The 18,241-nt window shown below is 48.6% G+C and overlaps 1 protein-coding gene across 2 annotated transcripts in view; it reads left to right on the top strand.

The window, feature by feature from the left end:
• The window catches only part of ACCS (1-aminocyclopropane-1-carboxylate synthase homolog (inactive)), a 1,238,632-nt gene that overhangs the window by 156,720 nt on the left and 1,063,671 nt on the right, over window positions 1-18,241 (top strand). For both annotated transcript variants that reach the window (XM_069623318.1, XM_069623319.1), the window contains exon 4: window positions 5,982-6,041. In XM_069623318.1, the coding sequence (XP_069479419.1) occupies window positions 5,982-6,041 (60 nt within the window). The remainder of the gene's footprint in view (window positions 1-5,981; window positions 6,042-18,241) is intronic.

Raw genomic sequence — 18,241 nt, 5'->3', positions numbered from 1 at the left:
TTCTGTACCGAACTAAAGTTCAAGGCCCTTTTGTGAAGGGGCTTTTACCGGGCTCGGTTTCCGAGGTCCCTCCTTTGGAGGCGAAGGTGACTGACAATTCTGAGAGGCCTGTGAAGGTCTTGTCGGTGAGGTATACTCCTCAACACTCCTGCTCAAGCAGTGCCGCCAGTTCTGTTGAGGGGGCACGGAGTGAGGTCTCTGACCGGAATTCCTCTGTTACCAGCGTTGCCGAGGTCCTTCCGCTGAAGGCTATTCTGGCTGATGGCATGTCTCAGAAACATTCTAGGCCACGCAGTACCGGCTCGGCCGAGGGTCCTTGTGTCAAGGCTAAGATGAAAACCTCTGACCCATGTGTGGAGACCCCTGTCTCACTCCCACATGTGTCGCAGTTCTCATGTGTTGACAAAATGGCGGCTGCTCCCGCCAAGACTACAGTGGCCATTTTGGATACCTCCCTTACAACTACGCCATGAGCGCTGGGTGGGGGAAGCGGCTTTTCAGGTGAATATCATTTTCCTTGTGCGCATCCTTTTCGTCCAGTATATGACTGGAACGCTCAGATGCCATACCGCACAACTTCACACTTCCTGCGGCATCTGCGCCCTTGATCTATGTTGACACCAGTGGAGAAGGGCCCTCTTGGCAACCCTCTCCCTTGAGAGGCCTCCTCCAGTCCCGCCTAAAACGTCGGCAGAGGACGCTTTTTTCAGTAAATTTCAAAAGCTAATGCACTCCGACCCCATGAAGGAGTATTTTCGAGGTTTGTTTAGGGAGATTGCCCTCCTGCACCGTCGGTCCCAGTTGTGGCACCGTGATCCCGCAAGCGCCTCCTTTGCTGGCCGGCTCTCCCTCCCTTGCCTCCACTGTCTCAAGTGGACAAATCTTCAGCAGGGCCAGATGCGGCGCAGATTGATCTGGATGTGTCGGACGACGGACAGGGGGGGGGGGGGGATCAGGACAGCGAGGACCCGCTCGGTTAGAGCCTTTCACGACCAGGTGCTGGACATGTGTCTTTTGAATGTTCCAGTACCTGAGGCACCCGCTCCACAGGAAGGGGTGCTTTTGGGGGCGTTCACCTTGTCTCCTTTGGAGCGTACCGGCTTGTTCTTGCAGAAGGACGTTTTAGCTGAGGTCCGTAAAGTCTGGGAGAAACCACACTCTGGACTGTTTGTTGACAAAAAAATTGACGCTCGTTATAGGCTCCATTCTTCAGAAGAAGTGGCCTTAGCGTTGTCTGCCCCCTTCCTCCACAGTGGTGGCTGCTGCTACATTACAATCCAGACCTGCTTCATTGTCTTCTACAGCAGCAACGCAGGTTCTGGCCAAAGAGGACAAGCTTCTTGAATCTTTGGGGAGGAAGATTTTCGCTAATTAAGCCCTGCAGTTACATCAAGCTAACGCGGAACTGGTATTAGCGGGGGCGAATATGAAAATGTGGAAAGGTCTGTCAGAGTTTGAGGAATTCATTCCTGCTAATAAACTAGAGGATTTTAAAGCGGGATTGTCAGATGCCAGGGTCCTGGTGCAGGATATGCTGGAGGCCACGGCGCATCATGCCGACACCTCGGCCTGGGACCTGATGCTTGCCGTGGACACCTCTCGTCAGGCTTGGCTGCACGCTACCAAGTTCTCTGAAGAGGTGCAGGATAAAGTTCTGGACCTGCCTTTTGATGGCAAGGAGCTTTTTCATTCAACGACAGATGTTGAACTGAGTAAGACTAAGGTCAGCACCCAGACCGCCAAGTCCTTGTCTGTCTTGGTGAAACTGCCTTTCAGGGCACAGAGAACGTCTTCGCAGCTTCGGTCTTCCTCTGGTTTTAGGGGATTTCTGGATTGGAAGTCTCGTAGGGTCGATACTCCATCTGGAAATTCGCGCCGACGGCAGCAACGGGGCCGGTTTTTCTCCCATTCCTCGGCCTCCTCTTCAGGTTCAGGTGGCGCTGCCACTGATAAACCAACTAAATGAAGTTACTCTGCGCTCGCACGAGACCCCGGTGGGAGTGCACATTGCGTCTCACTGGGAGGCGTGGCAGGCCATCACCGAGGACCGGTGGGTCTTGTCAGTCGCTCGGGCGGGCTTCCGCTTGCCCCTATAGCACCCTTCAATCCTCCCTTCCAGCAGTCGGGGTCACCCTCCCTCAGAGCTGAGATACAGAAGTTGCTGGATCTCAGAGCGGTGGAACCCGTTCCCCTAGGGGAGCGACGGGAGGGTTTCTACTCCCGGCTGTTTACGGTGCCCAAATCCAACCAGGCTGGCCTGCGCACCATCCTAGACCTTTCCCAGTTCAATCTCTCTCTACCCCAAGAGAAATGATGATCACGCCCTGTCAGATAAAGTCCTCTTTACAGAAGGACGATTGGCTCAGCATGGTCCCGGGAGGATAGCTCAGCGGCAGCGTGCGCGTCTTGGAAGCAAGACGACACGAAGCAACAACAGGTTCGATCCCCGGGTCCGGGCTTAGAAACATCTGGGTGTTTAAGCGCGTTATAAATACGTAACTAAGACAAAAAATTTTAAAAAACACACAATTACGCAACTAAGAAAAAAAAAATTCCTGTAACAGCGCCTCGATGCCTGCGGACTGTGTGAGCATTTTATGAATGTAAAATAAATAAATAAATGGTAGACCTTCAGGATGCTTATATACATATTCTGATTTGGAGTCTGCATCGGAAATACCTACGTTTTTCCGTGGGGGAGGAGCATTTCCAGTTCTGAGTGCTCCCGTTTGGCTTCATCTCGGCACTGCGTGTCTTTATAAAGATGTCGGTTATCGCAGCTTATCTTGGGCTTCAGGGTATCCATGTGTATCCGTATTTGGACGATTGGCTGCTGCAAAGTCCTTGTCCTCAATCAGCCTTGAGCCTTCAGTCTCTCCTCCAGCTCCTGTTCCATCTTGGGATGTCAGTGAACTGGCGGAAATCCTCCATAACGGTCTCTCAGGACCTGATTTTCCTGGGTTTTCATTGGAACACGATCGACTGCAGAGAATATCTGACTGGGGCCAGAATGGCAGATCTGTTGGCCACATGTCAGGTGTTTGCGCAGTCGGAGAGCATGTCAGCCTGGTGGTTCCAGAGGCCTCTGGGCCTCATGTGTGCTGGCTCTTCGTCTTGCTCGTCTCAAGATGAGGCAAACACAAATGGCTCTTCCGAGGCCTTGGCGCCAAGCAGTGGACCGAGACTCCAAAATGATTCCTGTTCCATCTTTCATGAGAGCGGACCTTGTGTGGTGGTCGTCTCTCAGCAATCTGTCGGCGGGCGCGGCCTTTCAAGACCCCGGCCCGCTAGTGACAATGACGGACTCTTCCCTTCTGGGGTGGGGTGCGACGTTGGACCGTCTTCAGGTTTCCGATCTCTGGTCACCCCAGGACAAACTCCTTCACATAATCACTCCTGGCGCTCAAAGCGTTCCAGCCTGTCAATGTCAACAAAGTAGTCCGGATCCGCACAGACAATGTGGTGTCCATGTTTTATATCAACAAGCAAGGGGGTACCAAGTCCCCTCCTTTTGTGGATCTTGCCATTCAGATGTGGGAATGGGCGGTTCAGCATGGCATCTGGCTGGTGGCAGTGCACATCCCGGGTCAGCTGAATGTTACTGTGGATGCCCTCAGCCGGTGTACAATGGTCAGCTACGAGTGGGAGCTGAACTCTGAGGTCCTCTTGCAAATATTCCAGTGTTGGGGCACTCCAGAAGTGGATCTTTTCGCAACGGCGTCAAATAGTAAACTTACCCGATATGCCTCCAGGAACTGGCTGGGAGCCTCCTCTCTGGGGGATGCCCTCGAAATATCCTGGCACAACATGAGGGCCTATGTTTTCTTGCCTCTGCCTATGATTCATCAGACGCTTTGCAAGCTGAGGGGCACGGTGAGCTGTACTCTTCTGCTCAGAGCACTGTGGTGACCGGCCAGGTTTTGGTTTTCAGAGCTTCAGCAACTGTCCGTGTGTGCACCGATCAGGCTTTTGTTGGTTCCTGACTTGCTTCACCAGAGAGATCGGCAGCCGTGGCACTCCTCCCCACAATCGCTCAGCTTGGTGCCTGAGTTCAGATCGTTAGAACACCTCAACTTGTCTGCTTATAACATGCACATTATTCAGGCGGCCAGGAAGCCCTTGACGAGATCCCAATACAGAAGCAAATGGCTTCAGTTCTGCCACTGGTGCTTAGCCAGACAGCTGGACCCCAGAGGGGTGACAATCCACGCAGTGCTGTCCTTCGTCTCTCACCTAGCAGAATCGGGCATTCATGTCTTGTCATGCAGGACTTATCTTTTGGCGGTTGCCGCATACCTATCCACGGACCAGTGCTCTTTTTCGCTGTCAAATCCAGTGTTTAAAAGGCACTTTGTGGGTCTAATGCGTCTTTACCTTCCTGTTCGCAAACCGCATCCGACGTGGGATCTGAACGTAGTCCTTACGGCATTTTGTCATAAGCCCTTTGAGCCAATGGCTACTGTAGACCTTAAGCAACTTTCGTGGAAAGTGTCCTTCTTGGTCGCTGTGACTTCGGCAAGACGTGCGAGTGAGATCCAGGCCTTGTCGGTGGAGCATCCCTTCCTGGTTTTCATAAGGATAAGGTTGTCCTGAGGACAAATCCTTCTTTCCTTCCAAAAGAGGTCTATGATTTTCATCTGAGTAAGTCAATCTCTTTGCCTGTCTTTTTTCCAGATCCAGCCTCAGGGGCTGAGATGGTTTTGCATTGCCTGGACGTTAGAAGAGCTCTTAAGTTCTAATTTCAGATGTTCTGTCCAGATAGGAGTTCTTCTACGCTCCTGGTGACCTTCTGTAATCCGCAGGGTAAGCCGGCCTCCAAAGCAACTATCTCCAGATGGATCGCTGCCTGTATTATGGAGTGTTACGCTGTTCAAGGTCTTCAAACTCCAAAAGGGGTTCACACACACCTGGTACGGGGCAAGGCAGCTGCTGTTGCCTTTCAAAAGTATGTCCCCTGAGAGACTATCACGAAAGCGGCTACCTGGGCCTCCCATTGGCCTTTTGTAAACACTACTGTTTGGATCTGAGCTCCAGGTCTGATGCTCAGTTTGGCCAGGCTGTGCTTAAAAACCTTTTGCAGTAAGGAGTTTTCCATCCATCCGTAATTCCTGTGAGGAGTGCTTGGGAATCTCCCATAAGTATGGAGGAAAGGGGATGGCATGTAGGAGTATAATAAGGTTACTCACCGTAGTGACCACCTTACTCCTAGTCCATAGTCCCCTTTCCTCCAAACGCCCGCCCACTGTCCACTCTAATAAGGTTCCTCTATTATTGCTTAAAGGTCTCTGACCTGGCAATAGAAAAGGACTGATGGGCGATGTGCTGAGCGGAGCTAAGGAGGGCGGGGTTACGGCCGCGTGCGGTAGCTCACGTAAAAAGAGAAGGACCCATTTTTGAAAAATTCAATGCTTTTTACAAAGTGCTCACTATGGTGAGTAACCTTATACATTTAAGTTCCAATGTATTGCTAATTTCCATTTAAAATATATATATTCTGCGTTTTGTGGGGAAAAGTACTTGCTGTGGACAGTAAAGTGTTTCTGCCTTATTTCTGTGGAAAGGGTCGGAAAATCAAAATAGTCAGAAGTCTGCACATTTCATGTTCGCATCTATCCATGGGTTCTTTGAGCTAATTAATAAGTAGTGTTTTTGTAGATAGTAGGCCGATTTTTCCCTAACAATTCTGCACATGTACTTTGTCGTACCATGGCTTGGGGTTACTGTATATATAGTGATGACTGTGGGCAAAAATGCCAAATTCGCAGCATCTTTTAATTTCTTGAAAGTATGCAGACCTGCCCAGGATGCTCATTTAAATATGTATTCAATTCCACCTGTGGACAATTTTAAAGGAATTGTTATTGACTTTAAGTAATTTGTTTTTCCATCAATAATAATCCATGATAATGTAATATAGCTGTTTAATCATTTCTTATTAGTGAAACAGTTGCGTTACTTACTCTTGTCTTTTTTTTTCCTAGGGGGTCATTAATTTTGGAACCAGTGAAAATAAGCTTTGTTTTGATCTAATGTCCATGCGGGTAAGTTAATATGTTCAGGTGTTATGCTTTAAGATGGCCATGAGCCCAAATGAATCCTAGACATTCTCAGTGCATCCGCAGGCCATTCTCAGTTGTACTAAAATGCTGTCCTATCCAATTTTTATTTAACCTCATTTATTTTATCTACTTCATCTTTTTTTTTTAACCTTTCTATTGAATCCAAAATATGTGGGCAATCGTGTAAACTGATGTGGTTTATACAGCGGGCGGCAGAAGAGTCCGATTTGAAATCTTTGTTGGAGAGAATTTGGAAGGGTGGGAAAGGAACAAATAACTTGAGTCAGCAAAGCTAAGGCTTTGAGGAAAGTTGTGTATTTTTTAGAGGGTGCTTTATAAAGCAATAGTTATTCAATGTTTATTATGTTCCACACAGAGCAAATCACAATTGCCTTATTTAATTTGTAATAGAGCTGTTAACTAATCACTGCCACTTTAATTTAACTCTCATCTAAAGGATACAGAAAACCGAATAGTAAAGTCAATTGGCGCTGAAGGTTAACTTTCATACCTGGAAGTTAAATTTACTGGCCAATGTACATTGACTAGCACAAAACCATATGGCTTCTTAAAATGGGTCAGAGGTAACCACATAAGGACAAAAAGACGAGGCACCTGAGAAATGATTCCATCTTCAGCTGTCTTTCAAACCCCACTCTGCATTGTCTCCCCCTTCTTGTGTTTTTATATTTCATGTATCAGTTGCACTGGTCCACACATACCTCGCAAATGTTTTGCTCCGTCTCCTCAGTCACTTTCATCACCTTTTTTATTCAGTAAATAGAAATTCTGTCCGTTGATAGATTGATCCTGTCTCTTGTCCTTGGGCATAGCACAGAAATAGAACCCACATACTACTTTGCATGCTTGGTTATTATGCCAGTATGTTTCCCATCCCAAATGTGCTGCACATTTTAGGCCACTATCTTTGCAGTAATTGTATGTCTTTTGATTTCCTCATATGTTTTATGGTTATCCTGGCTACAGTTCCTTGTGCGCTATCACTTTAGTATTGGAACCAGAATGAATGTACTTCTTCACTGCTAGTATTTGTCTCATCAGTGTACCTGATTTGGAGCTTACAAACGGGGTTCATAATTATTCACTCCCCTGAATCGTACCGTAACTATTTCTAAGGGTTATTCCTGCCCAACAGGCTCTTTAGTGTTATGTTTTCCACACCATGTATTTGTTTGTGTTGGTATGTAGCAGAGGTCTGCAACCATTGGCTCTTCAGATGATCTGTACTAGAACTCTTATCAGCCTGAGCCAGCATAGTCCATTGTGAAGAATTATGGGAGTCCCAGTCATTTTTATGGCCAACGCTTGAAGACCCCTGGTATGTGGCAAGGCATAAAATAAGCAGTCGCATAGCAATTTGATAAGCAATTCTGTAGGTTTGCTAATCAAATTGATACTTGTGTAGCAAAGCTAGCTATTTAAGTTCACATGTTCAATCAAAGCACAGCTAGCCCTGCATTCCTCTCTTGCCCTCGGTGCCCTCTTCACTCTGTTCACGTCAAGTGATAATGGAAAGAAAGTATAACAGTAATCCTCTCCTCCACTCTTATGTGCCAAAGGCCTGCTTGGGAGTGCTTGGCAAGAAGTGCATTTGTCTTTCTTTTCTAGATGACTGCAAACTAGAAGTAATCGGAATTCTACTTTTAGTAATACTTTTATCAAGCCAACTATACCTGTCTGGCAAAGACCAGTATGTGTTCACACGATTAAATGCTGTTGGCACACCTAGTTCAGTAACCTGTTGGTTGCGTAGATGTGTGCAACTGGTGCTCAACCCATTAGCTGATCCCATACTCCTTGACATACGAGGTTATCACTCTGTTGCTTTATACCAGCTACCGTGAAAGCGAGATGACCACAAACTACAATATTCCACCTAGTTTGCCCAGTTCTCTGCTTGCTTTGCCATCCACTCTGCATAGTCCATTGTTTTCTTCCCTATTACATAATGAATACACAAATCTAACCAGAGGTTTACGCAAAGTAGTGATCAGTAGTTGGTTCATACAGATCTACTGCAGTACTATACACTGTAGTTTGCCTCCAGAGCCCGCTTTGTTTTATAATTATGATTGCATGATATGTTAGCATCTGTGGGAGACAGCTGGCAAAACTGTTTTCAGAACCTTTTTTATCATATCTATTTATTTGTGCCCATTCATGCAGCTAACCTTTTATGTTTTACAGACACTCAACCATGGCTTGCAAAATCTTTTTGCCCACTTGCATAGTCAAGTAGTTTTATGAAGGGCGAGTAGTATTTGCGAGGGATGTTTCAAACGTTTATGTAACATTTACTTTGCAGTAAATGTCAAATAAAACTTTTACTGTACATAGCTCTGCCTCTGGGTGGTAGCAGTGTGCTAACCATAAAGCGGGTTTGTAGTGACATGCACCATTTTACAGAAATTGCATCTAAATTTGTTGTCATTCGTTACTATGGGTTGAGTACATTTGTCTTAGTTCGAATAGGTAAACTAAGTTACCTGACCTGCAGGTCTAGCTGAATTTTAAATTGTTTGCATGTAGCAGTCCTTTGCCATTTAGATAGTGTCTTTATCCCATTAGTATGGTCTCCACGCTCAACAAGTCCTAACTTTTCTCACTAATGCCTTAATTTACTGTTATGCAAAACTGCTGCATTGTTGCTCATTTCATGTCTTCGGTGCAAATAACTTCTGGTGACATTAAGAATATTAGTACAACATTGCGAATCAAATGGGTGTGTTTGCGAATTAATACAATTTTAATTAGCAAACTCTGCTAATCAATTTTTGAAAACGAATTTATGCCTTGTATGGTGATCAAAAACTACCATAAAAAGGATAATGCTGGGGTGTGGCCAAGAGTGCTGGCGATGCGGATGCTCTTTTAATGGCCTCCGTGGAGAACCTGATGCAGCATTGACTCAAATGACATGTTGGCGGCCCAGCGCTGCATTTCTGCAAATGATCTGGTGTAGGAAGGTCTTTTGCCCCAGCGGACTAAGTCTCAGCCCTCGGCAGACCTGGGACCCTAAAGTTTGAGCCTGATGGGTGCTGCGGACCTGCCGCTGCACCTCTCCGGAATGGCAGACGGAGCCGGAGAGTGGCCTGGGATGCGAGGCCCACCCCCGGAGCTCCCGTCCCCTCTCTCCGAGGGCCCGATCAGCAGTGACTCACCTGCCTGGTGCCCCTCCTCCCCCGAGAGAACCGGGCCGTGACACCATCCAGAGCCTGCCCGGCTCATGAGACATTGGTGGGGACTGGTCTGCCTCCGCCTGCGGTCACTGTGAGTGGGTGCCGCAGGGCGGGCGGTCCGCTGCTGCGGCCTGTGACCCTGGAGGGGCGCCTGGCACTGGAGCTGCGGAGGAGGAGCTGGGGTCCCTCGAGTTCCCCCGCCCGCCGCTGAGGACTCAGAAGCGGGCCCGGGGAGGTCTCCGAGCGGTGGGGGGGCGGAAGACCTGGCGGGTCTCCCTGGGCTACACTGCTGCTCTTTGTCCCCTCTCGAGGGAGAGGGGGACCAACCCCGGGCTACAACCTGGATGTAGCCGGCGACGTGTGGAGCGGACCGACGGGGGGGGCTCCCCCAATAATTTTAGCTACACTCCATGGCCTGAAGGGCCACACCGCTGCAACTAACTGGAACTACCAAGGGGCTTGGTGAGAGAGTGGCTCCTCTTCCTCATTGCCAGGCCAGGAGCCCACACCAAGGCTCACCTAGGATCCAGGGGGCCCCCTGCCCACACATCACCCCCCCCATTGGAAACCCCCCCCCCCCTCTGCTCTGGCCCCAGTTGGCCTTCAACTCCACCACCCTCGCATCTGACGGGGAGTTAGCCTGATCTTCAGCTGCTGCAGACTCTTCTACAAGTGGCCTCTCTATTCCCCCTCTCGGGGAGCAGAACCTCATTATTCCTGGGGTGCCCCGGCCCGCTAAATCCTCTCAGGCATCATAAACCCAGGAGCACCAAGCAACTGTTCGGGACCCGGGCAGGTGCCAAATGGACATCAGTACCGGCCCCGGCGGCCCCAACCCACGCAACTTTTTGGAGCCTCATCTCTCCCACCCCTCCCCCGACTCTCCCCTCTGGGTGGGCTTCCTGTTCTCTCACAGCCTCGGGTCTTCTGGGGCCCTACTGCCTGCCCCACGCAACTACGAGCAGCACTTAACGGACCCTACAGAGCTCGTTCATAAGGGCCGGAGGCCCCCCCCATCCAATCAGGGGTTCTCACAAGTAGGACCTTACTGGCTCTTGTGCTGCACCTCCCCTTCCTGGGGAAATCCATCGCCCTCGCCACCCCTGCACCCCAAGCCATAAAGTCTAGACAATCTAAAATCACCAAGAACCCGGACATAGCTGCTATGCTACTTTCATGGGATAAAGGAAAGGAAATTGAGCCTTTGAAACTCACGCCCGTGGACGACAGAGGAGCCCTGGCTACTAAAGAAGACATACATGCATTCATGTCGGACATTAAGGCTGAATTTAGATCCTGCATGCCCAAACTCACTGCGAAGCTAGAGCAAACCGATCAAAGGCTCACGGAAGTGGAGCAGAGGCTCGGGGAGATAGAGAATCGCTGCCAGGATCATTCGATTACCCTAGGGGAGGTCCAGCGCTCAATCCGGGACTTTCAGGACAGGTGCGAGATCCTCGAATACAAGCAAGAGGACCTCAAACAGGGCTTGGCGCAAAAACAATCTTAGGACCCGGGGCATCCCGTCTATAGTGCTGGACAAAGACTTGGCGGAATATGTGGGGGAATTTTTCCAGTCCCTGTTGCCGCAGTTAGATAAACACAAACTCCTGCTAGATCGCACTCACACACTACGCCCCCGTCAGGGAGCGGACTCGGACTCTCCCCCCGATGTTATAACACGTGTCCACTTCTTCACCTCGAAGGAAGCTATCTCTGCGATTGGGCAGTCTCGGCATGAGCTCACTTTCCAGGCTCCCCCCCATCAAATATACCAGGACCTTTCCCTTCTCACCTTGCAGAGGAGAAGAGCCCTCCGACCTCTAACCCTCTTCCTGCAGGACCACCGGATCTGCTACAGATGGCTCTTCCCTACGGCGTTGCAATTTTCTTATAAAGGCACAACCCGGAGAATTAGCCACCTTGAAGACGCAGAAAAGATCTTGCGTCCGGGCTCCCCTGAAGACTCCCCAAGTCCGAATTCCATGGGTGCGGAGGGAGAAACGGTTCCTGCACTACCAAAGCCAAGACGGGCCTCCTGGGCTAAGGTACATAAGAGCAAGAGGGGGAGATGATCCATAGTCTCACCCAGAAAACCTACACCATGGCAATAAGGACTTCAGTGAAGCCGACACATGAAGCATGAAAGGCTGCATCAGGCTTCCCACGGCCCATGCCCACTTCCGAAGGTACACTCCATCATGAAGTCCTTGGAAAGATATACAGCCACCCCGGCCCCATTGGTGTGGGGTGGACGTTTGGCCCTGTTGGCCAGGGGGTCTGCCGACACCAAAAAGTCAGCTCCCCGAACCATTAGTTTTGGTCACCTGTTGGTGGCCGAAGTTAAAAACCTCCAGGTGCAACGTGCCTCCCAGCTATCTTTCCCTCGAAATGATGCTTAATCTACCTGCAACTCAACTCCCCCCCCCCCCCCAACCACATCCCGGGGGGGCCTCAGATTCCACTTCAACTCTCTGCACCCTGAAGTTCTCCTCCCACAACATCAATGGGCTGAACTCCCCCTCCAAGCGCAAATCAATACTACAAATGCTATTGGACAATGAGATTGATGTGTCATTCTTACAGGTGACAAAGCAAAAACAAAAAGGTGATGGCTGGAAGGTTTAGACTGAATCCTAACCACTGGCGTTGCTCTGGGCAACCTTCCAGACCATCATTCTTCGCCTGCCAAGCCATTACAGAAGGGGAAAAACCATGTGCAAATCAGGCTTGGTCCCACCCCAAAAGGGGCAGTCCAGCCCAAACTGCTAGGTCACAACCTTCTACACGAGACCACAAGCATCCCCAAACATGTTTTGGCCTTGTTGGGCCTCATCAGTGAGGAGTAGCTGGGGTCTCTAGGCTCAGCAGGCACGGGAGCCACATCTGGGCATACCTGTCCCACTCTGGGTGTGTATTGCTTGCCAAGAGTGCACAGACAGTTATTTATCACCAGTACATTTGCAGAGCAGAGCAAATACTTTGAACGCAGGTAGACTGAGCAATAACTCACAACCAGACATGCAGTTAGCAAAATAATGAGCACTTATACGGCTATTTACTCATAGCTAAGAAGCAACAAGTGATAAAACAGAAATAAATCACAGAAAAGATAGAGAAATAAAGGAAATATGTCACCATGGGCGTAACTGAATCCATCATCTCGCCAGAAGCGTCTGGATGACCCCGGTAACAGCCAGGCAGAGAGCACAACAGCCCACAGGATGGTCAGAACAACGCGTCCCCCCTCTGACTGAGGTCTTTGTGTTTTTTCCACCTGACCTTTACAGAGCCCTGCATATAGCCCTCCTCAAAAGAGGTGGCAATTTCTCGAAGCTTCTGGCATTAGCGCTTGCGCATTGCTGAGTGACCGTTGGTTGCCGGCCGGGTCAACCGACAGTAACCCCAAGGAGCAAAGCTTCCCTCTTCTAAAGCACCACGGAAAACAATTCTATAACGCATCCTGAGCAGGACATAACGAAACCCTTTTTTATATCTGGTGCCAGCCGGCACCTGTGGATCCCAGCAGCTTTCCCAGCACAGACTGAGGTCTGCATACCAGGCTCAGCAAGAATAACATTGAAAGTATGTTTTTTAGCAAAGCAAGTGCAGTTTTCACTGAGGCATGGAATAAATATCCATTATAGCTCTGAATGCCTCAGAATGTGCTGCGCATCAGCGCCATGTTTTAGCTCAAGCATAACAATCCACCCTTGGATATTTATCTTCCATAGCCCAGTGGTGGAGAAGCCGGGCTCTGAAACCGACGAAACATCAGAACCAAGTTGGGAATACATTGAATACAACAACAACCAATTATTATAATAGCCAAAATAATACAAATGCAAGCAAAGGCGTAACGCAGTGTACCCCCAATGTCAGGAATCCATGAAAATAACCAATCCCACCAATTCCCAGTATGATCTTGAGACACTTGGGAAATGAGGTCCCTCAAACCTCTAATATGACTTTCAATGGATCGTGAATGGTCACTTAGATTGAAACAACACATACCTTCAACTGCGTTACAGCCCAAATTATGTTTCAGCAAGAGATAATCAACGGCAGACCTGTTTTGCAAAGTTGCTTTACTAATAACTTTGCTATCAAGGAGCAACTCTTGTAATGCTTTTTTTAAAAACTTTTATTTATTAAGAGAGCAGCTCTATAGCAAGACCATTTACATAAACATTGCATTTGGGTTTAAGCATAGTTCTGTTGCACGTATGCATATAATGGACAGGCAAATATTGCAGATCAGGGCGAAGATGAAGGCGTTGCATCTTCGTCAGGCATCAAATTACACAGATATAGACGCAACAGTGCCCATATGTCCTTGGGACGACAGGGTGTCAGGACCGACAGTACAAAAAGTTCCTCATCATTATTTACCATAATAGGTCTTTCGGGAAATTTAGCTCGGGTTGGTGCAGCTGCGGATTTCCAACATTTCAGGATACATCGTTTGGCAACAATACATGAGATATTAAATAATCTCCTAGTGGTTTCCTTCACTTTACCAATGTCACCAAACAAGTACTTCAAAGGGGACAGAGTCGCCGGGATCAACGTTATTTCCTCAAGGAGTCCCGCCACCTCCCGCCAGAATTCCACAATCAAGGGGCATGACCAATACATATGATACGTTCCAGCATTAGGGGCATTACATTTTGGACAAGACCCTGTACAGTTTTCCACAAATTTGACTAGTTTAGCAGGGGCATAATGCAATTGGTTTAAGATTTTGAATTGTATCAGTCGGAGCCCAGAATTCATTGAAACAGATTTGGTGAGTTGACAGTAACGGGACCATCTGATGTCGTCGATCAGGGTGCCCGTGTCGTGCTCCCAGGTCTCTTTAATTGTGTTACGTGAAGTGGAGTGAGTCTGCACCAAGGAGTATAGCATTGAGACCCCCTTGCAATGACCATCTGTGGATACCACAGCTCTAATACATTTGTGTGCCTGGGGTTCCAGTGGGAATGTTGGCCATCTAGCAGCAAAAGCGGCTCTCATCCAATGGAACCGGAAGTGTTTAAGCTGGCCCCCTCCCACCACATCTATAAAGTCTGTGAATTTGCAGAACGTGCCATCCGGGAACATGTCCTCCATCTTAAAGAGCTTATTGGGGTCCCAAGATTGCTGAAGTGCCCTGTCAAAGGTTGGGGAGATGCTCGAAGTTCCACAGGGGGGCCTCTGGTTCATAAAGGGTCTCCAGGCCAATCCTTTTATAGATCCTGGCCCAGGCGCGTGTGGTGGTATATACTGGGTCAAATGGGCAAGTGTCCTTGTAAGTGGAATTGAAGATAACGGAACGTATGTCATTGGGACAGGCAGCGTGTTTTTCAAGGGGTATATGTGGGGCTGTCTCCTCGCGGTCTAACCAATGCTCCGCAAATTGTGCCTGTGCAGTTAAATAATACAGTTCAAAATCAGGAGCAGCAATACCGCCCTGTGAATATGGTTCTACCATCTTAGCCCACCCTAGCCTAGCCGTCTTCCCATTCCAAATAAAGGAGGACGTGAGTGACTTGAGTTTCGTAAAAAAGGGCTTGTTGTTGAAATAATATAGAAGTTTGGGCAGAACCACCATTTTAAGTAGTGCCACTCGGCCGTATAGAGAGAGTGGGAGATTAGCCATAGCTGGAACTTGGTCGTCAGGCTTAGCAGCACCGTGATTTTGTGTATATAGCGTTTGTCTCTGGTTACCATGATTCCCAAATAGCGTACCTCAGTAGGAGCAGGCTTAAACCCCCTAATCCCGGATAGGTCTCCCCTATTTGGGGTCAAAGGAAATATTTCTGACTTTGGGACATTGATTTTGTATCCCGAGTATTCTGAGAACTTGTGTATGTCTGACATGTGTTGCACATTCTCCTATGGGTTTCGGACATACAGTAGGGTGTCGTCCACGTATAGTGATATGATCTGTGGGGGACCCGTCATCCTGAGACCTCTATGTGAGTGGTTCTTACGGATATATTCAGCCATTGGTTCTATGGTAAGTGCAAAAAGGATGGGTGAAAAGGGACAGCCCTATCTGGTTCCCCTATGTAACAGAAATGTAGAGGATAAGGTATTATTGGTTAGGACTTTGGCAGACGGCCACACACGTTTAATAAAATATTGACCGAGACCAAACCGCTCGAGCACTAGAAAGAGATGTGTCCAGGAGACAGAGTTGAAGGCCTTTTCGGCATCCAGAGCCACAGCCGCCTCTTTTCCCTTCGGATCAATCTGTGCCATCACGCCAAACAGACGCCTTAAGTTCAGGGCTGTGGATCTCGTTGGTATAAAGCCAGCCTGGTCTGTGTGGACCAGGATTGGCATGTACGGCAGGAGTCTGGTGGCTAGTACTTTAGCCAAAATATTCGCATTAGTGTTTATCAAGGAAAGGGGTCTGAAGGAGGCCATGTCTTGTGCCGGTCTACAGGGTTTCAAGAGAACCGTGATAATTGCTTCGCCCAACGACTCCAGGAGGACACCCCGGTTCAAGGCCTCCTCCCACACCTTCAATAATAGAGGGGCTAATTCATGCTGAAATTCCTTATATAATTCAGAGCTCAGGCCGTCTGAACTGGGGCCCCGGCCACCGGACAAGGATTTAATAGCTGTGATAAGTTCCTCGACTGTGATAGGTTGGTCCAGTATATCTCGTGTCTCAGGGGTAAATGTTGGGAGGTCTAGGTCGTCCAGGTACCTGAATGTATCATCGTTGGTTTTTACATCGTGGTTAGAGTACAAAGAGTAGAAGTCGGCGAATGTGGAGTTAATGTCTTGTTCTTTATTAACCGTTACCCCAACCGGTGTCTGTATGCTGGCGATCAGATTATGGTGTCTATCAGCTCTAAGCATGTTGGCCAAGAATTTGCCCGCCTTATTACTTTCCCCGTATCTATGGGCTTTGGCTGGGGCAGCCATGTAAAGGACTTCCCTATTGGCCAGTTCATTGAATTCCTGTGGATTTTCGACAGGGTTTCCTTATCAAGTGTGGCGCTATATTCCGTTTGTAATGAGTCTATTTTGGCTTCAGCTATACCCATTTCGCTTCGGACAGATTTCAGCATGCCCATGGATTTACCCAGGATGGTTCCCCAAATCCAAACCTTGAATGCCTCCCACAGGGTAGCATATGTGCTCACTGAACCCTCATTTAGTTCCAGAAATTCCCTGATTTCAGTATGTAGGGCTTCACAGACATGGGGGTCTCTAAGGATCGTGGGGGGCATCCTCCATCTTCTAGCCGGAGGTGGAGTATCACCTAGGTTGATGTCGAGTGTTATCGGTGAGTGATCTGAGAGAGTGCAGGGGTGTATTTCGCAGCTTGAAACCGTTCCAGCTAGGGATGAACTGATAAGCCAGTAATCTATGCGCGATTGGGAATCATGGACAGATGAATAGAAGGTAAATTTCCTCTCATATGGGTGTAATGTACGCCACGCATCTATCATGTCAGTCTGTTCCATCAATTGTTTCACGACCAGTGTGGCTTTGGATGGGGCCCTGGGGGTGGCTGAAGATCAATCCAGGGATTGGTCGAGTATTGTGTTAAAATCTCCACCCCAGATTATTTGTGCCTTCCCCGATGTGGACAGCATATCCAATACTGTACAGTAAAATTGCGGGTCATCTACATTGGGTCCATATGTATTAATCAGTATTATCTGGCTCCCCGCTATCTCCCCCCACACCAGTGCATATCTACCCTGCGGGTCTATCTTACTAGAGTGAAATTTGAAGCACAGCTTGGTATGTACAAGTGTCAGTACTCCCCTGGATTGAGCTGAGTATTCCGTGTAATATCTGTGGGGGCCCCACCGTGGCAGGAATTTGGTGTTAACACTACCATATACATGTTTCTCTTGTATAAGAAGAATATGGGGGTTGTGGCGTACAATGTATGCTGCAATCTTCCTCGCTTTAACCGGGTTGTTAAGCCCTCGAATATTCCAGGATAGTAGTTTAATGTTTAAGCCTTTGTTAGCCTGTGTCATAGTCGTATCTCGGAATGAGCGCTTGCCTGATGCATCACCACTTTCGCAAGTAGTGCGGGTGCCCTGCTAAAAAACAGCTCTCTGATTTTAACATTATAACTTCCCCAAACAGTCCTGGCATATTGCCAGGATTAACTCTTTTCTTGAGTTCCCCTCAAACCCCCACCTGCATCATAAACCCCAACCCGATGATGTATCCCTTGAACCATAACTTGGGAAATCTCCTGGGGGTGAAAGCTGTATTCACGTGGCCGTCTACCAAGGGGGCTCACAGCCCTACTTCAAACAAATAGTGATGAGGGCCACCTCGCCCTCCACAGGTTTGAACTTTGTAACAGTGCAGTGTGAACGGAGGCCTGTCAGCCGGCGGGGTCCTCCGGTTCCTCAGCGGGCTGGGATGGCAAATTCTGGTTTATCGCCCGGCCTCGGGGGGGGGGGGGGGTCGAAGAGGGATGGAGGCTTCAACATATGACATGGCCTCCGCAGGATTTTCAAAGCCGTGCTGGATCCTCATTTTTGCCGGGAAGATGAGCGCATAGGGAATCTGGCGTAGTCTCAGTTGTTTCTTAACTGGTTCATAGGACCTTCTTAGTGTTTGCACATTTGTCGAAAAATCCGGGTATATATGTATTCTGTTGTTCTCGTAGGGTAAAGTGCCTTTTTGCCAGGATAGTCTCAGGATAGCATCTCTGTCCCTGTAATTGAGGAGACGGGCAATTATCGTACGGGGTGGTGCTCCAGGTCTGGGAGGAGATGCTAGGGTACGATGGGCACGTTCCACAAGAAAATGGTCTGAGAAGGAGTCAGGGCCAAGAAGGGATTTCAGAAGGGTTTGCACTTGACGTTCCATGGATCCCCTGCCAAAGGTTTCGGCCACCCCGACGAGACAATGTTATTTCTTCTGGACCACGACTCAAGGTCCTCGCATTTATTCAGGGTTTTTTGGAAGTCACCTTACAGCTGGGCGATGTCACGGCTGTGTTGTATT

This window comes from Ambystoma mexicanum, chromosome 11 (genome assembly GCF_040938575.1).
Source record: "Ambystoma mexicanum isolate Mex_15411 chromosome 11, UKY_AmexF1_1, whole genome shotgun sequence".
In the NCBI taxonomy this organism is placed as follows: Eukaryota; Metazoa; Chordata; class Amphibia; order Caudata; family Ambystomatidae; genus Ambystoma; species Ambystoma mexicanum.
The sequence above is the reverse complement of the archived record's forward strand: the minus strand, read 5'-3'. Positions and strand labels throughout refer to the sequence as shown.